This window comes from Salpingoeca rosetta, assembly GCF_000188695.1.
Source record: "Salpingoeca rosetta unplaced genomic scaffold supercont1.18, whole genome shotgun sequence".
NCBI classification, from domain to species: domain Eukaryota; class Choanoflagellata; order Craspedida; family Salpingoecidae; genus Salpingoeca; species Salpingoeca rosetta.
The window spans coordinates 838,170-863,169 of NW_004754916.1; the positions used below are offsets into that span (position 1 = coordinate 838,170).

General features: G+C 56.3%; 7 protein-coding genes across 7 annotated transcripts in view; 3 read left to right on the plus strand and 4 right to left on the minus strand.

Annotated features, from left to right (window-relative positions):
• PTSG_06588 (uncharacterized protein) overlaps nt 1–504 on the minus strand; it is a 4,195-nt gene extending 3,691 nt beyond the window's left edge. Inside the window, exon 1 of the mRNA XM_004991917.1 lies at nt 298–504. Coding sequence (XP_004991974.1) covers nt 298–475 — 178 coding nt within the window. The 5' untranslated portion in view covers nt 476–504. The remainder of the gene's footprint in view (nt 1–297) is intronic.
• A 50-nt stretch (nt 505–554) lies between these two features.
• On the plus strand, nt 555–3,781 carry PTSG_06589 (uncharacterized protein; the record flags this gene model as incomplete). The annotated part of the gene is made up of 4 exons (XM_004991918.1): nt 555–621; nt 835–888; nt 1,179–3,149; nt 3,669–3,781. The coding sequence occupies exons 1-4, from the start codon at nt 591–593 to the stop codon at nt 3,779–3,781; spliced, it is 2,169 nt and encodes a 722-aa protein (XP_004991975.1). The 5' UTR covers nt 555–590.
• A 301-nt stretch (nt 3,782–4,082) lies between these two features.
• Nucleotides 4,083–12,944, minus strand: PTSG_06590 (uncharacterized protein). Its single transcript, XM_004991919.1, has 20 exons — nt 12,670–12,944; nt 12,229–12,373; nt 11,722–12,042; nt 11,426–11,503; nt 11,085–11,216; nt 10,815–10,910; nt 10,152–10,662; nt 9,856–9,914; nt 9,554–9,693; nt 9,177–9,333; nt 8,783–8,887; nt 8,488–8,625; nt 8,085–8,276; nt 7,556–7,865; nt 7,115–7,331; nt 5,686–6,757; nt 5,436–5,499; nt 5,195–5,283; nt 4,959–5,033; nt 4,083–4,758 (listed from the first exon to the last, which is right to left on the minus strand). The coding sequence occupies exons 2-20, from the start codon at nt 12,349–12,351 to the stop codon at nt 4,549–4,551; spliced, it is 4,089 nt and encodes a 1,362-aa protein (XP_004991976.1). The 5' UTR covers nt 12,352–12,373; nt 12,670–12,944; the 3' UTR covers nt 4,083–4,548.
• A 297-nt stretch (nt 12,945–13,241) lies between these two features.
• Nucleotides 13,242–19,306, plus strand: PTSG_06591 (uncharacterized protein; the record flags this gene model as incomplete). The annotated part of the gene is made up of 12 exons (XM_004991920.1): nt 13,242–13,346; nt 13,501–13,556; nt 13,780–13,885; nt 14,025–14,126; nt 14,455–14,493; nt 14,708–14,813; nt 15,004–15,058; nt 15,229–15,300; nt 15,495–17,022; nt 17,282–17,379; nt 17,736–17,942; nt 18,196–19,306. The coding sequence occupies exons 1-12, from the start codon at nt 13,308–13,310 to the stop codon at nt 19,304–19,306; spliced, it is 3,519 nt and encodes a 1,172-aa protein (XP_004991977.1). The 5' UTR covers nt 13,242–13,307.
• A 108-nt stretch (nt 19,307–19,414) lies between these two features.
• Nucleotides 19,415–21,647, minus strand: PTSG_06592 (phosphoglycerate mutase). Its single transcript, XM_004991921.1, has 6 exons — nt 21,365–21,647; nt 21,215–21,257; nt 20,842–21,082; nt 20,407–20,577; nt 20,045–20,109; nt 19,415–19,820 (listed from the first exon to the last, which is right to left on the minus strand). The coding sequence occupies exons 1-6, from the start codon at nt 21,427–21,429 to the stop codon at nt 19,692–19,694; spliced, it is 714 nt and encodes a 237-aa protein (XP_004991978.1). The 5' UTR covers nt 21,430–21,647; the 3' UTR covers nt 19,415–19,691.
• A 436-nt stretch (nt 21,648–22,083) lies between these two features.
• PTSG_06593 (uncharacterized protein) lies at nt 22,084–24,521 on the plus strand. Its single transcript, XM_004991922.1, has 2 exons — nt 22,084–22,824; nt 23,076–24,521. Exons 1-2 carry the CDS (start codon nt 22,737–22,739, stop codon nt 24,086–24,088), a joined length of 1,101 nt encoding a protein of 366 aa, XP_004991979.1. The 5' UTR covers nt 22,084–22,736; the 3' UTR covers nt 24,089–24,521.
• A 152-nt stretch (nt 24,522–24,673) lies between these two features.
• PTSG_06594 (uncharacterized protein) overlaps nt 24,674–25,000 on the minus strand; it is a 4,628-nt gene continuing 4,301 nt past the window's right edge. The window contains exon 10 of the mRNA XM_004991923.1: nt 24,674–25,000. This exon is cut by the window's right edge and continues 885 nt beyond it. The gene's annotated coding sequence lies outside the window, so the exon portion shown is untranslated.

Genomic DNA, 25,000 nt, shown 5'->3' on the forward strand with positions numbered 1-25,000 from the left:
TGATTCGCATCTATTGTATATGCGTCACTTCCTACACTCTGTCTTCTATTTTTTTTTTGTTTTTTTATTCTGTTTTCTTTTGCAGTGCTTGTCCTCATCTTGTATCAAATACCACCATTTCACACGCACACACACACACACACGTACACACACGCATGCACACACACACATGCACACACACACACACACACACACGCATATGCACACACACACACGCATGCGCGCGCGCACACACACACACACACACACACACACACACACACACACACACACACACACAAAACACGCCAAGCTTACTCATTTGAACGACGTTGAGCTCCTCCAAGGTGTGTGGGTGTTCTGGGTCGTTGATGTCTCGAATGAGGTCAAACACCTCCCGAGCATCAAAGGCGTCCACGACATCATCGTCATAGTCAGTCGCGCAAGGTGCACGGGCTTCCGCCTGCTTGTGCAGCTGTGGCGCAGCGTTCTCCATCTTCGCCTGTCGCCTGTCGCCTGCCTCGGTGTGGAAAAAATACACCTTGTCGTGTCGTTCTGCGTGTTTGCATTTCCAAGCCAGCCAGCCAGCCAGCAACTTCCACACCCTCTTGATGATGGCGAGACAATGTCGCATCTGCCTCGGTGAGTGGGTCCCACCACAAGTACGGCTGTGCCACAGCCATGCGGTACATTGGCTGCTATCTGATCGTGTTGTCCTTGTTTACCGTCTGCTTTTGCCTTGCGTTTTGGTTTTGGTACATGCACATCATTTGCATGCACGTCCTTCTGCTTGTGTTTGCATTTCTCGATGTGACACACCCATGTTGTTGTCATTGCTGTCGTTGTCCGTTGCAGCGACGGAGGAGGAGGAGCCCAACATGCGCCTCGTGTCTCCTTGTGGATGCAAAGGTACATGTGTGCGCGCGTGTGTGTGGTTGTGTGTGTGGGCACACGCTTTGTTTTCTCTGTTGCTTGTTGCAGCATATCTGTTTGATGTATCTTGCCGCCAGAACCACAAGCACACACGCACAAGCATGCACGCATGCACGTGAGCCGTCCCTTTATCCACTTTTCTTTGCGCCTGCCCCCTCACACACACACACACACACACACACACACACACACACACACACACACACACACACACACACACACACACACACACACACACGCACGCACGCACGCACGCATAAATCAAGGGTCTATGGCCCATGTGCATGAGGAGTGCCTGCTCCGCTGGGTGGACGAGCTCGACAGCAAGCCTTCCGATGGCGGCCGGTCCCCTCTCCTGTGTCCGCAGTGTGGTCGCCGCTACGCCATTGAACTGCCGCGCCCAGGCATCTTCTTGTCCCTGGGCAAGTTCTGCAGCCGCTTCTGCACGGAGGCCACCCCAATCATGGCCATGTTCGGCTTCTGCATGTGCTTGTGGTCCGGGCTTGCCCTGTACGGGGGTCTCGTCTACAGCACCACCTGCCGCATCCCGCTGCGCGCCATGATGACGTACAACTCGCCCAAGCGCCTCTTTGCGCTCCTGCCCATCATCCCGCTCACCCTCGTGGGTGCCCACACCATCGCCCAGGTCCGCCTCCACGTCACCATCTCCACGCACGGCGTGTGGAACATTCACGTCATGCCTGCCGGCGCCCTTGCTGCCCGTCGCCGCCGCCGGCAACAACAGCAGCAACAACAACAGCAACAACAACAGCAACAACAGCAGGAACGACAACAGGAACAGCGACAGCGCGACCGCCATGATATTGTCGCCACTCTGATGCAGAATCGCCGCGTGCTTGCGCAGCACCAAGAACACCAACAACGGCCACAGCAACAAGAGCGACAACAGGCATCGGCACAGGCACAGGAGCAGCAGCAACTCGACATCAACGCTCTCCCTTACCACCACCGCCGTCACCTCCAACAGCAGCAGCAGCAGCAGCAGATGGAGGCAGATGCACATGTGCGTATGTGGGCTGCAGCAGCCCATCCCCATCGCGCCAACGTCAACAGCACCAGCAGTGCCGGTAGTGGCAGCGGCGATGGTGTTGCCCGCGCAATGGACGCACGCGTGCAGGAACGCCTGCGAGAGCTGAGACGCTTGGAAGCCGAATATGCGGCTCGCACATTCACCCAGCAACAGCAACAGGAGCAGCAGCAGGAGCAGCAGCAACAGGGCGGTGAGTTTGCACGCACCCACCGCGCCAGTGCTGCTGGTGACATGCGCGATGATGGTGATGGTGCAGGTCGTGAAATCCGCCACGCGGCCTACCTTGACGATGACGAAAGCGAGGAGGAAGAGCGGGCGATGTTTGGTGATGGGCAGGGAGGTGGACGCGCGGTCCGCTTCGCCTCTGTCATGACAACGAGGAACGGGCACGCAACAAATCGCAGTTCCCACAGCAGCACTCGCGAACGCGAAGGCGACCAAGGCGAGGGGCATGAGGCGTGGTGGAGCGAGGATGTGGCTGAGCCAGAGAGAAGTCGGCATCACCAGCAGCAACATGGGCAGCAACAGCAATATGAGCATCAGCGTCCGCAGCGTCAACAGCAGCAGCACCACCACCACCAGCAGCAGCAGCGGCAGCAGCAGCACCGTCATCATTACATCGACCACTTTCACCACGTTGTTGGCGAGGCACAGCGTGGCCGGGACCAACCAGGTGAATTGCGCCACGACCAACTGCAGGTGGAGGACTTGATGGACAACTATCGCGAAGGGTTTTCGTACAGTGTGGGCGCATTTGGCTTTCACGAGTATGCAGATGGCAGTGACGGCGATGACGGAGATGATGAGCACCATATGGACTATGATGGTGCGTTTGGCGATGGGGTTGCGGGTGGCCACAATGACGGCCGCGGTGACCACCGCCGCCGCATGGGGGCAATGGAGGAACACTATCACCTGGACAGGCTACACAATGTTGGAGACGAAGACTCAGATGACGCTGATGAGGATGATGAGGATGATGATGACGACGATGATGATGTGTTTGAGGATGAGGATGTGTTGTGGGAGATTGAAGACGAACTATACCCACACCGCCAGCTCCGCCCCTTTGATTTTCTTCAGATTGTCATTGGCAGTCTCACCCTCCCCTTCATCTCCACATTCGTTGGCCGCCTGTTCTTCTCAAAGCCAACGCGTCACCCGCTCGAATGCGTCTTCCTTGGCGGTCAGTTGTGTGTGCGTGTGTTTGTGTGTGTGTGTGTGTGTGTGTGTGTGTGTGTGTGTGTGTGTGTGTGTGTGTGTGTGTGTGTGTGTGTGTGTGTGTGTGTGTGTGTGTGTGTGTGTGTGTGTGTGTGTGTGTGTGTGTGTGTGTGAACGTGATCGCACAAAAGGAGCACGGCTGCATTGAAAAGAGACGAGACAATACACCCTGCTTCTTACCGGCACGCGCTGCCCATTCTGCAAGTAGATGAACTGTTGGTGCGGCAGCAGCACCCCGAGCGCATCAGATCTATCCGCACGACAACAACAAGAAGACACGCGTTGATGAGCCCAGTGATTGCACGCGTGTGAGTACAAGTCAGGCGGCAATAAACAATTGAACCACACGACGCACACACACAGATCACACACACACACACACACACACACACACACACACACACACACACACACACATACACACACACACACATACACACACACACACACACTGCACTGATCGCCTGACCGGATTGGGCGCCAGCCTGCATACAGCTCATCGCAATGGCGCAGCAGCGTCGTGTTCCTCGCAGCCTCACACGCAAGCGGTCCGCCCACAGCAACCAGAAGCACGCCCGCCACCAACGCCGCCGCTGATGCCGACACCACGGCACGTCCAGCACCACAGCCTCTCACGATTCTCATCGTCATGGTCGTTGGTTGCCAGTGGCGAAAGGAACAATCACAACTGACGCAATTCCTCAAGGCACCACGACACTCCTCTTTTATTTGTTGTCGCGTCGTCATGCACTACTCACCTCAATCCAATGCATGCTCGTGCGCTCTCTCCTCCTTCCTTCCCCTCGCCACTTTGGCTGCCCCTGTGCGCTTTCGTGTCTTTGTTGATGGTGTTGACGCAATGGGTATCTCTGAGAAGGGTGTGGCACACAACAACGCAAAACACACACACACACACACACACACATAAAGGGGAAGCCCAAGATATCTCACGCGAAAGGGATCAGTGCATGCAGTTGAAAAGCAGGTCATTCACACACACACATACACAATACACATGCACGCATAAATCAGGCGCATCCGCACACACACACACACACACACACACACACACACACACACACACACACACACACATACAGCCACAACACGGGAGCGGTGGCAGCTGGGGATGAGAGAGGCGCTAACTGGCTGGAATAAAACACAAAATGGAGCCACACACTCCCACACATATGCGCGTGAACAAACCCAAACACACAACACACAAAGAAAGCACTCACACACAAAGCAAGCACTCGCAAACACACACACACATCAACGGCCGTGGATTGTCGTGCTTGCAGGCATCCCGAGCCAACAAAGATGGAAAATGCCACGACAGCCACGACTTCTTGACACTGCCTCAGCTAACGCTTGGAGAAGACCTTGAAGAAGCCCTTCTTCTTTGTGGAGGAGGTGGTGCTGCTGGCTGTGCTGCCTGCGTGTGCAGCGCTGTTCCCCTGAGCAGCGGAGGAGGCGGCAGTCGTGTTGTTGGCGGCCTCAAGCTCCTCCTCAGGCACGGGCGCAATGAAGTTGCCTGGCACATACCCCTGGCGCGCAGACTGGATGTGCTCGCACTGCAATGTATGTATGTGTGTGTGTGTGTGTGTGCATGTGCGTACACGGGAGTATGCGAATGCACAAGGGAACATAGTACAGATGACTGGTACTGAAGAAGAAGGAAAGCACCACCACCACCACCACCACCACCACCACCACCACCACCACCACCACATGTGCAACGCTTGCACAACCAGGCACACAGACAACAGCGCACCTTGAAGAAGCCGTCGTCGTCACGAGGCTCAACGACACGCATGAGATCGTGCATGTGGAAAGACAGCTCCTCGGCCTATTTGGAAGATGTTAGCAGACGGGGGTGAAGAGTCATCACACCAGGCGAATGTGAACAGGATGAAATCAAGAGCATGGTCACGCACGCACACACACACACACACACACACACACACACACACATAAACACACGCACACAGAGGTTTCACGGCATCGTACAATGTCATCGTTGGGCGAGAGCTCTTCGGGCAAGTAGTCGTAGAGGGCGCGCACGAGCGTGCCAACGCCAACATCCGCCTGCAGTGCAGCTGGAAAGGCAGAGAAGGGGAGAGAAGGACAGACGAAGAACGGGGGGCAGTCACGTGTCAGTCGTCCTGGTGGGTGCACGGTGCGACAAGCCATTCCGACACACACACACACACACACACATACACACACACACACTGCGAGGGTAACTCACTTTCTGGCTCATCCTCGGCCTCCTGCACGTCTGCGCTGTCGGCCTGGCTCACAAAGTCCGCAGTCTGACCCGCAGGCAAAACCAAACGCAGAGAAATAAGCAGATAAGCATGATCGTGACCACACACACACACACACACACACACACACACATACACACACACACATACACACACACACACATACTCACTCACACATACACACATACACACACACACACGCATGCATGCACAATTACATGCAGAACGCACGTCTGTGAATTCGGAGACAGTCTCTGGGTTGAGCTCCTCAACAAAGTTGGAGGGAACAAGACCCTGGCGGCCGTTGTGCTCTGCAAGGAAGAAGCCGTCCTCACCCACATCGCCCAGCACCTTGATCACCATGCCCTCCTTCAGCTCAAGCTCGTCCTCAAATGCGTCGTTTGGCGACATGGTCTCCGGGTCGTAGTCGTACAGTGCAACAAACAGCCGCACAGGTTGCTGGCCCTCCGCTGCCGCCTCCGCGAGCGACACCCCGGCATCGGCCTGCGCCTCGGGTGTGGGGCAGATGAACGTGAGCGGGCGAGAGGGCTCCGACTTTTCGCCCTCGTAGCCAACAGAGACAACCTGCACCGTGTACGTCTCGCCGGGCTGGTACGCCTCCTCAATCTGGGCAATCGTGCACGTGGGGTCCACAATCTCCGCCACGTGCTGGTCGTTCATCTGCACGACATAGTGGTCCACGGGGTTGAGGTTGAGCGGAAGCTTCCACGTCACCACGGCGCAGTCGGGGCGGAGGTCGCTCAGTGCCAGCTCATCAGGGGGCAGCAGTGCATCTGCCTTCGCCTCGCCCTCGCCTTCTTTCTCTTCACCGGTCTGCATTGCCTCGTTAACGGCTGCAGAGCCCGTGGCGGCCGCTTCCTCCCCCATGAGCGCGCGCGCCTCCTCCTCCTCCTCAGGTGTCAGCTCGCCAAGGAAGTTGGAGGGAACAAGCCCGCGCTGCCCGTCCTCGTTCTCGCCAATGTAAAACCCATCCTCGTCCATCTCCCCAAACGTGCCGATGATGGTGCCGGCAATGAGCGTCAGCTCCTCGTCCGCCCCAAAGTCGTTGGGCGAGCTCACAAGCGGGTCGTAGTCGTACAGCGCGCGCCAAAACATGTTCGGGCGCTGCGACGCGGGCGGCAGCTGCAGGGGTTCCACGACCTCCTCTTCCTCGTCCCGTTTGCGCTGTTCTTCTTCCTCCTCGCGCTTGCGCTGTTCTTGCTCCTCGCGCTCACGTGCAAGTCGCTCCTGCTCATCCTTCTCCTTTTGAATGCGTTCGGCCTCTTCCTTCTCCCTCTCAAGCCTCTCCTCCTCTTCCTTCTCCCTCTGCAGGCGCTCAGCTTCGGCCTTTGCCTCTTCCTCCTCACGCTTGAGCCTCTCTTCTTCCTCCTCGCGCTCGCGTTGCAGGCGGTCTTGCTCCTCCTTCTCCTTGCGAAGGCGCTCAGCCTCCTCTTCCTCTTCCCGCTTCCGCTTCTCTTCCTCTTCCCGCTTACGGGCTTCCTCTGCCTCACGTTCACGTGCAAGCCTCTCCTCCTCTTCCTTCTCCTTCTGAAGCCTCTCTTCCTCCTCCTCCTTTTCCTTGCGGAGGCGCTCAGCTTCGGCCCTTGCTTCTTCTTCTTGACGCTTGCGCTTCTCCTCTTCCTCACGTTCACGCTGCAACCTCTCCTCCTCCTCTTCCTTCTCCCTCTGCAGGCGCTCAGCTTCGGCCTTTGCCTCTTCCTCCTCACGCTTGCGCTGTTGTTCTTCTTCCTCCTCGCGCTCGCGTTGCAGGCGGTCTTGCTCCTCCTTCTCCTTGCGAAGGAGCTCGGCCTCCTCTTCCTCTTCCCGCTTGCGCTTCTCTTCCTCCTCCCGCTTACGGGCCTCAAGCTGTGCTTTGTCTGCACAACCATGTCCACCATGACCAAAGCAAGAAGGGAAGGATGGGAATGAGCAAAATATCGTCTGCTGAGATGACGGCACGACAGCAATGCTGCGAACCCTTCCTCCGCGCACAGATAGAGGCAGCTCACAGGCGCGCAATAGCACAGACGGACGGACAGACAGCCAGACACACACACAATCACACAGGCAACCCTTGCTTGAGAACTGCTGAATGGTGTACCTTGCTTCAGCTTGGAGCCGCGACGGGCGCGTGCAGCAGCAACGGCAGCTGCAGCCGTCTCATCCCTGTGCGTCGGGCTCACGGGTGCCTCTTCCACCGTTGGTGAGACAGCGCCGGCAGCAGCAACAGCCTCGGCCTTGTCTGCCTCAGCCTTGTTGAGGGCAGCCTGCATGTCCTCAAGCTGCGAGCGAAGCGTGTCTGCCTCCTGTTGGGCGTCGTCGGCGCGCGTGTGTGCGGCCGCGCGTTCAGACTCTGCGCTCTGCAGCTGCTCCTCCAGCGATGCAATTTCGTCACGCAGGCGGGCCTCAGTCTGTACACAGAAGGGGAGACGGGACGTTGGGGGGGGGGGCGGTGAGGGTGAGGGTTAATGCGTAAGGGGGATTGGAGGGAAGTTAAACAGCAGACGAATGGAAGGGTTGTTGCGAGTAGTTGTCGCCGACTGAGGCTGGATATGCAGCGACCACAATTGCACACACACACACACACACACGCACACGCACACACACGCACACACGCCATGTGAGCGCACCTGTGCAAGGGTGTCCTGAGCCTGCTGCCTGTCTTCGCTGGCCTTTGTCTCAGCAGCGGCAAGGTCGCCGTTCAGTGCGGCCACCTCATCCTCAAGCGCCGCAACCTTCGCCTCCAGTGCTGTCACCGTCTCCTGCTGGCTCGCGCCCTGCTGCGCCTCCTCCACAGCCTCTTCAAGCTGCTCAACTGTCGCCTGTTGGGGGGGGGGGGGAGTGTGTTGCGCGTTGTGTGTGTATATTGTGTGTTTGTATGTTGTGTGTGGGTGTTTGGTGAGGGTGGGTGTTTGGTGAGTGAGCAACTGGGTGGAGAGCTGAGTCTGTGCGTGCGTGTGCGCAACGCGTTGAAGCCCAGAAAGCAGCGCACTCATCCCCACCACAGCACAAGCCAGTGTGTGGTTTGCGCACCTTGAGGTCTGCGACCTGTGCGGTGAGCGCCTCGTTCTGCTGCTTCAGTGGCGCAACGGCCGCCGCCTGCTCCTGCAGCCGCGACACATCCGCAGACAGTTCCGCATTGCGCGTCGCCAGCGTTGCGGTGTCAGCATCCTGCAAGCGGTTGGAGCGAGCATTGAGGGGGGGGGGGGGAAGCAAGGTGAGGTTGTGAATGGCACCGACTGAGCATTCACACGCGCACGCTCTGATGAACATTAGGACAGGAATTGCACACACACAAGCACTCCACGCATGTGTACGTGTAACGCACCATGTCGACGGTCGCCCTGAGGGCGTCGTATTTGGACTGGAGGTCAACAATGGCTGCGCTGTTGGCCGGGTTGGCCCGCGCAAGCTGCGTAAACTGCTGCTGCGCCTGCACACACCCAAGGACGCAAGCAACGCAATACCAAAAAAATTATATAGGGAGGTGAACACACGCATTGTGGACGGCCATCACGAACACGAATGTGAACGCGGCGAGAGGAAACAACACCAAGCAAGAAAACAGGAAAACAGGAAAACAGGCAGTCGGCCATCAACGGGAATAAGCCTGCCGCATATCGATGCCTCAACATACAACGCGATACACCACAACACCACCACCACCACCACCACAGCGTGCAGCCCCAACAACTGCCAAGGGCGATGAGCTAGGTGCGTACCTTGAGGAGCTCCCTGTTGAGCTGCCTGATGGTGTCCTCGTGGGAACGAATCATGGCCTTGAGGTCCGTCGCCTCTGCCCGCCGCGCTGCGCTCGTTTCCGCAGCCGCCTTCATGCTCTCAAGCTGCTTCATCGCCTTGGCCGCAGATGTCTCAGCCCTGACCACACGCGAGACACATTGGAGAAGGGGGGTTGAGGGTTGCATGACGTACCCGGAGGGTGAACAAAGAAGTGATGGTGGTGGTGGTGGTGGTGGTGGTGGTGGTGGTGGTGGGAAAGCAGCGAATGTCAAACGCATGCGCGTTCAACATTTTCACACACACATCAAACACATACACACATACACACGCACACACACACACACACGAGGTGACGTACTGCTTGGCCTTGTTCTCAGCCGCCTCTGCGCGGGAGGCGAGACGCTTGTTGTCCGTGTCGGCCTTGGACTTGGAGCGACGAAGCGAGTCAACCTGCTCCGTGCGCTCGCTCAACATCCGCTCAAGCTCAGCAACCCGCCGCTGTCGTCGTGGTGGTGGTGGTGGTGGTGATGATGGTGGTGTGTGTGTGTGTGTGTGTGTGAGCACAAAAGGAAGCACACAAACAGCTGCAGAAACAAAGCACTGCACCAAGAACAACAAGAACAAGAACCACACAATCAGCAGCAGCAGCATGAACGGCACCTCGAGGCGCTTGTCCTCGGGCTGCGGCTTCGTTGGCGTGGGAATCTGTGTCTTCTTGGCTGTGACGTGTACACAACACAGGCAAACAACCGAAAGTGAGCGAGAGCAACCGAGAGCATGAGCGATCGCGAAGGGAAAAAAAAGGTAAAGCAAAACAAAACAAAACACGCATGCACATCAGACTGCTGATCCACGCAGAACCACATGAAAACACAAGTACCACGACACTACACTACACGGCAAGCCAAACGACACACGACACAGGAATGATGCTCCATAGTGCACGCACAGCTCACCTCTTAGTGCACGTGCGCTCGACTCCGCCTTTTGCAAGAGCTGGCGCGTCTTCTGCAGCTCCTGGTTCACGGCATCGTTCTTGTTCTTCAACTTGAAGTTTTCGGACTGCAGGTCCTTGAGCTGCTGCTTGTCCCGCCGCAGCTGGTTGGTCAGGTTGCGCACCTTGCGTGTCAGGTCCTCCACGTTCTTGCCCGGGCTCGCTGCCGTGGACTTGGCGGGCGACACCGCCGCCACCGCCGCCTCTGCCCGCTGCTTCTCCAGCAGCGCCTCAAGCTCGTGCACGCGCGCGTTGAGGCGGCGAATGTCCCGCGCCTGGTCGCCGGCCTTGGCCTTGAGCTTCCGCAGCTCGGCCGCATCCGCCTTGCTCGGGGTGCGGGCGCGCTTGACAGTCGGGTCGGGCCCGTGGTTGGCTGGGTCGTACTGCCCAATGGCAGGCATGAGCTTCTTTGGCGTGCGCTTGCTCAGCGAATCCGCCGTCTTGTACCGCTGCATGTCCTCCTCAACCCGGCTCTACAAGCGGTTGCGCATGGGTGCATGTGTGTGTATGTGTGTGCAGTATGTAAGTATAGCCCTCAACCTCTCCCCCCCCCATTGCCTTTGTCTCGAACTCCCGCCCCTCCCCCTAAACACACATACACACAGGACTTGCGTATATGGCGCACCTTCTCTGCTGAGAGGCGGTCGTAGTTGCGGCGCAACGCCGAGAGCTCCGTCTGCAGATCCCGAATCTCCCGCTCCTTTTGCCGAAACTCAGACATCTGTGTACACACACACACACACACACACACACACACACACACATACGCACGGATCCACATGCACGTGAAGGACGACAGGAGTCAGGCAATGGGATAACCGCGGCCATCATAGCAACGGCCACGACCACCATATATTGTGATCACCGCCCTAACCACCACCACCACCATCGTCACCTCGTTCTTGAGGGAGGCGTTATTGTCCTTGCGGATCTTGTTGAGCTCCTCCAGGTGCTGCTGCCGCAGGTCCTTGATCTGCTCCGCCTTCTCCGCGTCGTGCTTGCACTTGGCGTCATACAGCCGCTCAAGCTGCACACAGTGTTTTTGAGTGTGTGTTGTGTGTTGTGAGAGTTGGTACATAATTGGTTGTGTGCGCGCGTGTGATTGTTTGACAGACAACTCATCACCAGCACGCATAGGTTCGCGCCATGCCTACAAAAGCACAGCATATCACCCAGCACACACGCACGCACACACACACACACACACACAGATCCCGAGCATGCGCGGCGTCTAACCCGTGCGAGCTGCTGTTCTGTGTCGAGCAGAGCGCGCTGGAGAGAGGAAATCTCGCCGCCAAGACGTGACTCAACCTCCTACACAGAGGCGACGGCAGCAACATGTCATCATCATCATCACCACAACGTATGAGAAAATGCAGCCGCTGAGGTAGTAGGGAATAGAATAGAGAACCACAGACAGGCAAACAGGCATGCAGATGGGCGGACAAACGCCAAACCAGAAACATACACACACACAGACGCAAACCAAACACACACGCGCGCGCACACACAACGACGCCAAGGCAACGCACCGCTGCTGTCTCCTTCTTGACCTCCTCGCGAAGGGCATTCTCGGCCTCGAGGCGCTCCTGCTGCATCTGGCGGTGGCGGGCTGCCTCGGCCTCGTCGCGTTGCCGGATAATCTCCTCAACCTCGCGCTGGCGCTTGCGCTCCAGGTCTTCCTTCAGCCGCTTGATCTCCTGCGCGCGCTCCTTCAGCAGCTTCGTCTCCTGCTGCAGCAGGCGCTGGTTTTGCTCCATCTCAGATAGCTGCCGTGTCTCGTGGACAGCGGCAACTTTTTCCTTGTGCGCCTGCTGCGACTGCTTCTGCTCCGTGCGCAAAGCATTGCGGAGCTGCGTCGAGTTTACGCACGTGTGTTGTGTGTGTGTGTGTGTGTGTTGCGTGTGGGTACCCAATGCAACACACATGTGTGTGTCGCATGTACTGCGTGCAGTGCACAGTAGATATTGCGCTTCAAAGCTACCAAAACGCCACGGCACTACAGCAGGCGAGCATTCTGAGCTTCAATTCAGACACACCTCCATGATGCGATCCCGCATGGCCTGGTTGGAGCGCTTGAGGGATTCTGCGCGGTGCATGGAGTCCACCAGCGCAGTGCGCTCCACGATCGACGTGCGGTGCGAGCTCGCCGTCAGTGACATGGCTGTGTGGTTGCTGGCGACACTGTTGGCAAGCACACGCATGAACACGAACACGAACACGAACACGAACACGAACACGAACACGAACACGAGCACGCCTTGAGCTGGGTGAAGGATAGTGCTGGTGCACGAAAGACCCACAGAGGGGAAAGGCAAGGACATACACCTCAGACGAAAGCGCCCATGCTTTTCCTTTTTGGAGCAGTGTGCACCAAAACGGGCGACGCACAGACAACAACAGACAAAAACCAGAAGCTGACGGCAAAGGAACCAAGGCACAAGCAGGAGGAAGGAAAGAACCACTGACAAAGAGCCGACCTGGTTTGGTGAGACGGAGAGTTGCTGGTCCCAAGAACAACCGTGGTCGTCGAGGCTTGTTCACACGCGAGGTGCTGATATCGTGTCTCACGCACACACACACACACGCGCGCGCGAAGCAAGAGAGCGACGAGCGAGCGAGTAAGCGAGCGAGTTCCAAACAACAAAACAACAACACCAGCACACAAGCACAAGCTGACGTCTGCTGTTGTTGTGTGCGAGTGCTGTTTGGCTTCGCTTCTTGGGTTGATTGCTTTCACTGTGCTGGCTCGCTGCTTGGCGTATTTTTTTTTATTCTTGCCTTGGCCAAAGCGAAAACACGGAAGATTTAGCTGACTTTCCCGTACCCAGCCTGCAAAGCGCAAACTGCCTTGCTTGGAAGTTGAAGTGCTGCAATTGGCAAATCTCAGCGAATGCGCTGACAGCAAAGAAGGAGCAACCGCCAACACAGCAACACAGCAACTCGGCTTGGCTGTGGGTGTTTGCACCGTGTGTTGTGGTGTTGCTGTTGACACCCAGCAGAGCTTGGAAAGAGAAGACGGAGAAGAGAGACTACAGCAGAGAGAGACTACAGCAGAGAGAGACTACAGCAGAGAAGACAGAAGAGAGGGAAGGAGGTTGAGTCGCACTCCACAAGCATGTGGTCGGCTTTCAACAAGGCCCTTGACTCCGTCCAGGTGCGTGTACGAATGTGTAGTGTGTGTGCTGTTGTGGTTCATTCAGGTTTGCCAGCATGTGTGCTCTTCTTTTGTTGTGTGTTGCACGGCTTGGCGTGCTTTTGACATGCATTTGTGTCGCTACTGTGGTTGTGCCGCTTCCTGTTTGATGTAGGATCGCCTGGACGACGTGCTGGAGACAAATGCGGCCGAGGAGCAGCCGCTACAAGGGTGGGCGACGCGCTTGACGAGCGTGGCATGTGTACACATTTCATGCCTTTGTGAGTGCGTTCGCTGACATCTACATTTTCCCTCCTCCTGCACAGCTCACACCAATCCTTGCGTTGTCTCCCTTCTCCCTCGATTCTCTCTGTCTCTGTCTCTCTCTCTGTCTCTCTCTCTCTCTCTGTCTGTCTGTCTGTCTCTCTCGCTTCGCACTCTTGTGCTGGTGTAGCGCTGAGCCACCGGCCCCTGCCAATCCGACTAGGACTCAAGCACATCGACAACCGCAGCAGCAGCAACTGCAGGCAACGCTGGCGTCGCGCGCCGTCCCGGAAGAGGTGAAGACCAAGGTGTCAACATCTGTGTGGTGTTTGTTGAAGTGCGTGTCCCGCATGCCCGTCTGAACCCTGCCAGCAAACTGACTTGTTATTGCCTCGGTTGTGCGCTGCTATTTCTGTTTGGTCTTCGTTGATGCAGGCATCAGGATACCAGTTGCCGTCCCAGAAGCTGCGAGAATGGCAGCGCGCCCTCGGCCTCTCCATGAACTCTCGCCGCACGCTCTCTCGCCTCAAGGGCGAGGTACGTGTGTGTATGTGAGTGAGTGAGTGTATGTGAGTGAGTGAGTGAGTGAGTGAGTGAGTGAGTGAGTGAGTGAGTGAGTGTATGTGAGTGAGTGAGTGTATGTATGTGAGTGAGTGAGTGAGTGAGTGAGTGAGTGAGAGAGAGTGTGTGTGTGTGAGTGTGTGTGTGTGTATGTGTGTGCGTGTGTGCGTGTGGGTATATGTGGGTGTGCCATGCGTGAGCTTGTTTGCGTGTGCTAAACCTGTCTTCCTGTTTGACGTGTCCCTTTGCTAACCAAGCGGCTCGCCCTTGTTGTCTCACTTCCTTTCACTAAACACGGCTGCAGGTTGCACAAGCAATCGAGGACGTCCTCAATGAATGCGAGGTGCGTGCTCACAACACCACAACACGGCAATGTGGTTGCTGTGCCAATGTATGCGTGTCTTTGTGTGTTCGTGTGTCTTACTCACCCACCCAGACTCACTCACCTACTGACTCACTGACTCACTCACTGACTCACCCACTGTCTTACTCATCCACTTAGTGTCTTGCTCACTCACTCAGTCATTCACTTGCTGTGTATATGCGCGTGTGTTCAGGTGACGGTTGCGACGTGCAGCGACCAGAGCGATCAGATGAAGGCACTGGAGGACGAACACGAGGCGCAGAACAAGGCCATCATCCGCATGCAACAGACCATCAAGGGTGAGCAACGTGCTTCAACCAGCTACAGCGTGTTGCACTGCGCACAGGACGCATGCACACACACACACACAAATCCACAGCCACACAGACGTGCATGCACACCACAATTCCTGTTAGTACTGCTGTATCGTACCTCATCTCTATGCGCCCTCGCTTTTGCATTTGTTTGTGCTGCTGTGTATGTGTACAGGGCTTGAGGCGCAGCTCAAAGAGAAGGATGAGGCCCTTGAAAGTCAGCAGAAAGAGTAAGTGTGGAGCGCAGAACGCACGCCGACCCAATGAACCACACACGAATGATCGCGATTGCCAATAGCAAGAGCACGAATTACCAACCAATGGCTGGAACACTTGTCTCGCTGCGTGGCAATAATTCATTTTCGTGTCCTGCTGCTACACCGGTCTGGTTTGCCTGCAGGCACGATCGCAAGCTGATCCGCCTCAAATCCCAGGCAAAGGCGAAAATTGCAGCGCTCGAACAGAGGCTCAAGTCAGTCCTTTCCTTGTATGTGTGTGTGTGTGTGTGTGTGTGTGTGTGTGTGTGTGTGTGTGTGTGTGTGTGTGTGTGTGTGTGTGTGTGTGTTTGTTTGTTTGTCGCGAGACTCACGGACGGTTCCTTGCATCCCGAGTCGCTTTCTCATCAATATCCCCCGTTATTCACACCACCACCACCACCACAATCAGGGGCAGCACGGCTGCGTCGAGTCGCGAGTCCACGTCCGAGACAGCGACGCCACCAGCAACACCGTCATCATCATCGTCATTGTCACCATCCATTGCAGCGGTGGAGGCAGAGGTGGAGGCACTCAAGGCAAAGAACGCAGAACTGACACAACAGTGCAGTGCGCTGCAGGCCGAGCTCACAGATGCACGCAAACAACCCGCCATGGTCCAGCAACAGCAGCAGAATGACGATGTTGCCGCAGGGACGCAGGAAGCAGCAGAGCTCGAGGCGCAGCAGGAGCAAGAGCAAAAGATGCAGCAGCTGCAGCAAGAGGTCGCCAGGCTGGAGGCTGAGCTCTCTGCGATGCGTGAGCTCGACCAAACCCGTGCAGAGCAGCTGAGCGAGCAGCGCACAGAGATGACCGCGCTCGCAGAGCGTTATACCACCACCGAATCCCGGCTGAGGGAAGTTAATCTTGAGCGGGAGGAGCTGCAGCGCGAGCTGTCGTCCCTGCAGCAAACACACGCGGCGCTTGACACCACACACGCGCAGATGAGGGAGGAACGCGACGCGCTTGCTGCGGAGTTGACAGAGGCGACAACAACGATTGAAACGCTGGAAGACGACAGCATGAAGTTGCAGGAGCAAGTGGACACGCTGCAGCAGCAGCTAAAGGAGAGCGAGCAACGGCAGCAGCAGCAGCAGCAGCAAAACGAAGAGAAGCAAGAAAAGGAAGAAGAAAAGAAGCCAGACCAAGAGACACCGCAGCAGCCACAGCAGCAACAGCAACAAGAAGAGGATGAAAGTGGTGACGAGGTGCGGCGGCTGCAGAGTCAGCTGGAGGAGCGAGAGCTGCGCATTGACGAGCTCCAGCAGAAGCAGGACGAAATGATGGAGCACGTGGCAAAGGAGGTGGCCGCGCGCACGTTTGAGGAGGCGACGCAGGCGCACGCAGAGGAGGTGCAACGACTGCAGCTGCGCACAGAGGAAACGGCACGCGAGCTCGATGCAGCGCGGGAGGAGGTTGAAACGATGAAGGAAGAGGTGAAGGCGAAGGACGAGGAGGTGCAACGACTGCGTGCATCCGTGGAACAAGCAGGAAGCACACAGGCAGAGCAAGTGCAAGAGCTGCAGCAACAGCTTGAGGCAGCGAGGGAGGAGCTGTCACTTCGGCGGCAACAAGAGGACAACCTTGCGCGCACACAGGCGAACATGGCTGGAGAGCTGGCGTCAGCGCAGGATGCCGTGTCCGCTTTGGAGGCGCAACGCAATGATCTGCAAACGCGCCTGCAATTGGCGACGGAGGAAGTGGATGCGTTGCAAGCCGAGCGCACGCAACTGCAGACACAGCTGGCTGCACAGGAGAAGGAAGTGGCACGCCTGCAGCAAGAGGCGGCGATGGTCAACGAGCAAATGCAGACGTCATCTGTGGAGAAGCAGGAGGAAACGGAAGCGCTGCGGGCGCAGTGCACGGACCTGCACACTGAAATCAGTCGTCTCAGAAAGCAGTTTGCATCCAAGGACTTGGAAGCACAGGACGAGTTCCAGGTGCGCTCGTGTGTGTGTGTGTGTGTGTGTGTGTGTGTGTGTGTGTGTGTGTGTGTGTGTGTGTGTGTGTGTGTGTGTGTGTGTGTGTGTGTGTGTGTGTGTGTGTGTGTGTGTGTGTGTGTGTGAGTGCATGTGTATGTGATGTGTGCATCTGTGTATGTGTGCATACATCTGTGTGCGTGAGGTATGTTCATCGCACATCATTGTGCGCGCGCGTGTGTGCACGACTGTCATCCATTTTCGCCATGCGCATCATCAGGGTGTTGTGCGGGAGCTTCAGGAGGAGCTGAATGAGCGCTGCAAACAGCACGAGACAACGAGCGAACAGCTCAGCGCATGCCAACAGCAACTCAAGGTGTGCATCTTGCATGCTTGCACATTCGCATGTCTGCTCTTCGACCTTTGTTTGTGTGTGCGTGCGTGTGTGCATGTGTGTGTGTGTTTGGAGTTCTATGAACCTGCTGTTACTTGCACATGCACACTCGCATCCTCGCGCACACGATCACTCACACACACACACACGATCACACACGGTCACACACACACACACACACACACACACACACACACACACACACACACACACACACACACACACACACACACACACACACACACACACACACACACGCGCGCGCGCGCGCATCTGCACACACACGCATCTGCACACACATCCACTCACGTGTATGTGCACTTGCTTGACGCCATGCCAGCACGAAGACGGAGCAGCTGCAAGCGGCGGAGAAGCAGATTGAGACGTTGCATGTGCGGTTGCAACATATGGAGAGCGAGCACACGACCAACTTCGACTCCATTACGCAACTTCGCGACACGCACCGGCAGGAGATGGACAAGTGCCGGCTGGAGTATGAATCCAAGCTTTCCGCCATACAGAGCGAACTGGAGGATGCTCAGTCCAGGTGTGCACACGGTGGTGGTGACGACGATGATGATGGCTTGGAAACTGTGTTGTACTCCCCTGTCACTCACTCACTCACTCACTCACTCACACTCACTCACACTCACTCACTCACACTCACTCACTCACTCACTCACTCACTCACTCACTCACTCACTCACTCACTCACTCACTCACTCACTCACTCACTCACTCACTCACTCACTCACTCACTCACTCACTCACTCACTCACTCACTCACTCACAATCGGCAGGTGCCAGCTGCTTGAGACGGAGTCTGCTGATCTGATGCGATCACTGGAGGAGAGCCAGTTGCACGCACGCGCGGTGGAGGCGCAGATGGCGGAGCAGTCGCAGGCGCTGGCTGAGGCCCGGGAGGAGGCGGCGGCAGCAGCAGCACAGGTGGTGACGCTCAAGGAAGAGGTGGAGGTGACGAAGCAGCAACAACAACAACAAGAACAACAACAAGAACAAGAACAACAACAAGAACAACAACAACAAGAACAACAACAACAAGAACAACAACAGCAACAACAACAACAACAACAACAACAACAACAACAACAACAACAACAACAACAACAACAACAACAACAACAACAACAACAACAACAACAAGACGAGGAAGGTGGTGATGAGCTGGGCAGTCTTGATGCGTCCATGGTGTCCATCTCGCTGGAGGGCGACCAACCATCCACAGACGTTGCCACAACATCAACAGCAGCAGCAGCATCAGGAAAAGGTGATGATGCCAGCGGAGCAAGCAATGTGGTCGCGGAGGCCATGCAACACGCAGGCAGATTGGTTGGCGACGCGGGTGCTGCCGTGAGCGATGTGAACGAGGCGCGTGAGCGCATTGCACAACTGCAACAGCAGCTGTTGCGCACACAGGAGGCGGCAGCAAAGGAGTTGCAGCAGCTGCAGGCGCAGACATCACGCCTGTCGAGTGAGAAGCTTGCGCTGGAGCAATCCATGCTGAAGCAGTCCAACCACGTGTCTGCTGTAGAACAGGAACTGGCACTGTTGCGACGACAGTTTGAACAGGGCGGTGACGGAAGTGGCGGCGCTGGCTCGCGTGATAGCGTCACTGTCACTGTTGCGCAATCAGAGGGAAGCAACGGCAACAAAGGCTCACCCTCGACTTCATCAGCATTCTCTGCGTCGTCACCATCGAAGAAGGGGCCCTTGCTCCCGTTTTCGACCGCAGGTGCATCTGCAAACATGGCGACGGTGACGACCGGCCTTGTGAACTGCCTCAGCCTGGTGTCGGATCGAAGGCTCAGCAAACGGGGTGCTGCGGTGTATTTGGTTGTTGTGCACGCGCTTGTTCTCTTCATGACCTTCCATTGTTACTTGCTTGGCTGATGGCTGTGCTCCACTACTTCCAGGAAGGGCTGCGCGCGGGGACTTGAGAGAGGGAAGAGGGGTGCAGAAATTGATTGGTTGTTTGTCTACACAGTACAAAAGCTGCTTCTTGGTTTTGAATGTATATCAAGGTCAACAACGCAGAGAGACAGATGGGTGTGGAGAACGTGGCACAAACGGCCGCCATGGCACGGAGTAACATAGCAACAGAGCGCACATGTGGCTGTGGCTGTGGACCATGGTTTGGGCAGTAACAAGGTGGAAGGGAGGATGGAGAGAGGGAAAGAGCGCAATCCGTGCTTGCATGCACGCAATCACGCGTGTCGTAGATGACGTGCACCGAGTGATGGTAACGCGTGCGCATGCAGGGCAGCGAGGTGGTTGGTTATTGCGTGGTCTTGCTTCGCTTGGCGTCGTTGCATTCGGCCCAGGTCTTGCTGAGGTGAGCGCCCGTCGGCTTCTTCTCCTGCGCTTTGTCGTAGTGCGAAATGTCGTTGAACAGCGACAGCCGCGCCTGCGGTGTGTGTGTGTGTGTGTGTGTGTGTGTGTGTGTGTGTGTGTGTGTGTGTGTGTGTGTGTGTGTGTGTGTGTGTGTGTGTGTGTGTGTGTGTGTGTGTGTGAGTAGAAAAGGGTGCATCCACGGACGCAACAACAAGCAATCCACGCGGTCAGCGCAATACGTAGGTCTGAAGCAGCTCGTTGTAGACAATGCATATCAACAATGAAGGAGAGCCAGACCTTGATGGGTTTGTCCACGGTGAAGTCAAGCACGTTCAGGCAGCACGGCTTTTGGTCCAGGTTGTCTATTGTGAATGTGGTTTGAGCGATGGCAGTGCGCGCGCGCGTGCATGCGTACGTGCGTGTGAGAGTTGAGATCGTGCATGGCGATGGGCTGAGATATTACACACACACACACAAGACGACGCACGCACAAACACAGACGCGCGCACAAACACAGACGCACGCACAGACACAGACACAGACACAAGACGACGCACGCACATTCACGCACGCACGCACGCACGCACGCACGCACACACGCACACACACACACACACACAACACACACACACACACACAACACACACATCAAATCTCACCGCGGTAGCGGCGGAGATCAAAGCCGAGGAAGGAGCCGATGAGCAGGCGAATGGTGGCCTTGTGGGAGACCACGAGCACCGTCTCGCCAGCGTGCTTCTCCACAATCTTGCGGATGGGCGGCAGCGCACGCGACAGCACCTCCAGCCCGCTCTCGCCGCCTGGTGGGGCGTCTGGATGGCAAGACAGACAGAAACAAGAAAGGCATGTTGAAGTCATGTGTGCCGTGAGTACTTTTGTGACAACACAAGTTGAGCTTTGACAAAGAATTCTACACATTGCGTTCTGAAGAGCCGGCCTACAACAGCAGAGATGAGCCAACCTACAGAAGAGATGAGCCAGCCTTCAGACAACCGTACAACCACACCCAAGACGTCAAGACACACACACACACACACACACAATCACACGACAGTGTTGCGGGGTGCAAAACGTACAGGTAAAGGGATCCGAGTCCCAGGAGATGTACTCGTCGTTGTGTTTTTCTTCAACCTCTGCGCGGGTCATCTCCTCCCAGTGGCCGTGGGAGATCTCCTTGATGCCTGGCTCCAGGACGGGCTCAAGGCCGTGCGGCTTGGCAATGATGGTTGCAGTCTTCACCGTGCGCTTCATGGGGCTTGCATACACGGCCGCAATCGGCATCGAAGCCAGACGCTTCTGCAGTGCCTCCGCCTGACGCTGTGTGGTATGTGCGAATGTGCGTGCGTGTGTGTGTGTGTGTGTGCGTGAGGATGGCATGGGTGCAACCTCAACACACACAAGCCAGCACATCTCTTCACACAGGGTCAGGCAAGCACCTGCCCGCCCAACCTCGCCAGTCTCGCTGAGGAGGACGTCCGTGGCACCGGCAAACCTGCGATCGCAACCAAAGCAAAGGGCGTTAGAGGGCTGTCGAAGCGTGGCTCAATGAAATGATCGCACACATTGCAGCTCAATTACACACAAAACACCTGATCTTACCTGTCCTCGGCGGTGAGCACGGTGGCGCCGTGGCGCACAAGCAAGATGCGCGTCTTCAGTGGCATTGTGGTGGAGGGAGTTGGATCGGGGTTTTGGGATTAGGGATTGGCAGCAGGACACGCCGTGCGAGCGAGCAAGCAAGCGCGTGGGTGACAGAGGACAGAAGGAAGATGAAGGAGAAGGAGGAGGAGAAGGAGGAAGAAGGAGGAGTGGAAGAAGAGCAATAAAACTGTGAGGTGATGAGGTGAATGCAGGGTTTGTTGTTGTTTTTGTTGTGTTTTGTGGTACTCTTGCCTCCCTGCTATTGCCTCCTTCTTCTCTCCTTTTCTCTCTGCTGTTCTTCTGTCCTTCCCCTGCTTCTTGTTTGCCACCGCCGCCATCGCTGCCGCCAGTGACGACGACGACTTGCCTCACTGATTGAGCAACCAGCCACTCGTCACACACAAACACACACACACACACGTTTTGCGATTGTTGATGGTCATCTTCTGTTATTTTTCCACTATCACAACGCCACCCAACATCGCCAATATTCGCCACTGTTCGCTTCCTCTTGTGTTTCGTCAGCCAGGAAGGAATGTTTGCCTGGTGGCGAAAGAGCGAATGCCTGAATGCAAAGCAAGTCCTTCTTGCAAGACAAGCAAAGCGAACAACATGAGTGCTGCTTGCTTGTTGATGACTTTGTGGTGGTCGTGTGGTTGCCACCACACATTCACACACGCGAACACATCAAATGCCCACAAAGCAGAGAGAACCATCCCATCCCACTCACTCACTCAATCCCCCTTGCTTGCATGTGTGTGTGTGTGTGTGGTTGACAGCAATTGTTGCTTCAACTTGAAACCAGCACCAATACGTGCTCGTTTTCCTGACATTCATCCGTCACCAACCAGCCAACCGTCTCGCTGGCTGACTGTTCTTTCTGTCTCGCTTGCTGGTTGCTTGCACCTCCCTGCACACATCTACACACTGCTGCCCTTTCTTCTTCATTTCTTCATTTCATCCAACCACTCCAACCTTCAATGCAACAAAGCACCACACAGCTATCTCCGACAACGGTTTCCCCTTTCTTTCAACACGTACACACACAGTCATCAGTTACCCAGCGCGCCAAACCATCCATTCATCATCACACCACATCCCATCGATCAACGTCCACCCACCAATTCATCCACCCATCCATCCATTCATTCATTCATCGACATCGGCATTGGCATCAGCATCAGCATTGGCATTGACGCCCATACCAGCCAGCCCGTTTGCTTGCCACATTCACATTGTTGCCGTGTCGCGCACGTGTGACGGACAGACACATCAAGAGCTGCAAGCCAGCTGAAGCAACCACAACAGACAGCACCAACAGAACACAAACATGCGAAGCGTATGGCTGTTCACCACAACCACCGCCGTTGTCGCCAGTGTGCTGATTGCATTGCTGACAGCTCCTTCCGCCGCTGCTCGTAAGTCAAACGCACAGCATTCGGTGCGCATGTTCAGAACATGTGTTTGAGTGCGTCGTCGTGCGTCGTCGTCGTGTGATTGGCTCTGCTTCAGTCATGGTGTGCTGAAATATGATGCCGTGGTGAAACGTGAGGTAGTGAGGCGACACTGTGTCGCATATCAACAAGTCACTCACACAGACACACATTCACACACACACACACACACACACATTCACACATTCACACACACGCGCACCACGACTTGACAGGCAACTACACGTGCTTCCGGACGTGTCCGCAGGGCAATTTGAGCGCGTGCGACACGGCGCTGGACAGCCAGCACGAGAACTGGTACATTGACGCCGCGCCAACAACCGCCTCCGTGCGCATTGCGGGCGACTGGCAGCACGTGGAGGATGATGGTGCGTCGCTGCAGGTGACCTCGTCCTCTGCGTATCTGGGCGGCTATTTCCTCGACGACAGGGACCAGGACAAGGGCGAGAAGAGCGTCACCTTCACCATGCGCGTGCCGCTGCCGGGCACCTACAAGGTCGTCCTGCTGCACCCGGCGAGCGACGTTGCTGCCAGCGCCGTGCCCGTCGGCATCACCAGCTTCCAGGCCAACGACGTCGCCGTCGGCGTGGACCGCAAGGTTGACCAGCGCACACAGTCGCACCCAGACCTGGGCGGCACGTACCTGGGCACCTTCACCAACGTCTCCACCCACATCGTCGTCGCCGTCACCACCACCAACACCCACGTTGAGACAGACAACTTCCTCGGCAACCACGTGCTTGTGGACGGCCTTCTGCTGCAGCCCACCGAGGTCGACGTGTGCGGTCTCCTCACCACCACCACTACCACAGCAGCATCGCAGAGCACGGGTGGTGGTGCGTCCACGGCAGGAAGAACTTCAACAGCGGAGGCGACGGCGGCGCCCGCAACAACCACGCGGCCTGGCCTGACGGCCGGTGGCAGCGCGACGTTCATTGAGTCTGACGCGTTCATCATCATCGCCTGCGCTGCGGGCTTCCTCATGGTGTGCGGGCTGATTGTGCTGGTGGTGATGTGGCGGGTCTCGCGCAACCGCAATGCCGTCGACGACAACAAGGACAAGGACGGCGACAAGAAGGCGCAGGGGGAGGGCGCGGTGGTGGAGGTGGACGGAGAGCAGACGGGCGTCGTGCGCGCCGTCTCTGTTGCCATCATCGATGATGAGTTCCTGGACCAGGGCGCCATCTGGGAGTGGGATCGCGTCGACTGCAAGGACTCAAAGGCGTGATGTCGCCGCAGGGGTTTGAGTTGGGGAGACGAAAGACGGGAGTGTTCACTGGGTGGATTTTGGTGGTGGTGGTAGTGGTGGTGGTGGTGGTGATGGTTATGGGTGTTGGGTGGTTGTTGATGGTAGTGCGTGACAGTGGGTGATACTTGCTGTTCTGCTTTGATTTGATTTTTAATTGACCCTGTCTGTACATCACATTACATTACATGACATGCATGCACGTGTCGTACTTCTGCTTCTGTTAGTCTGTAGATGCGGTACATTCATCAGAGAACGCGTGTTGCTGTTTTATTTCAGGTGTGATGCATGTCTTCTTTCTCCGATAGATCTTGTTCCCGCAGCACCATGGCGTTGCGTGTGTATGCGGTGGATGGCACTGAATGAACGAAACACACACAAGCAAGCGAAAGCAAGCCAAGCAAAAGTCGAAACACCAAAGCGAAGCCTGCACTGTCTCAATTGAGATGGCTTGGGCTTTTCATTGTCGCTTGAGTTGTCTGGCCTGCTTCTCTCCCCATGGTGGTTGCCACCTCGTTTCTGTGAACACATCCACCTCTTCGTCCCTTGGCATCGTGTCACTCTTCGTGTTGAAGCAGCAGTGGTGTTCATTTGGTCGTTCACGTCAGCAAGGGAACCAGTTCAGAGTCGATCAAACAAACAAACAACCCAACGCCATGAGGCGAGCAAGCGAGCATGCACATGCGCATTATGCCACACAGACAATCGGTGAGTAGTGCCACGAACAACTCTACCACATGTACAGCCAGCCACAACGACACAAACCCAGCACTACCAATGTACAGCCACAGGCATCATTTCAGTGGACACAACTCAAGTACACGCGTGTACACATGAACACACAAACATACACAAACATACACAAACACCCCCAACACGTACACATACACACAT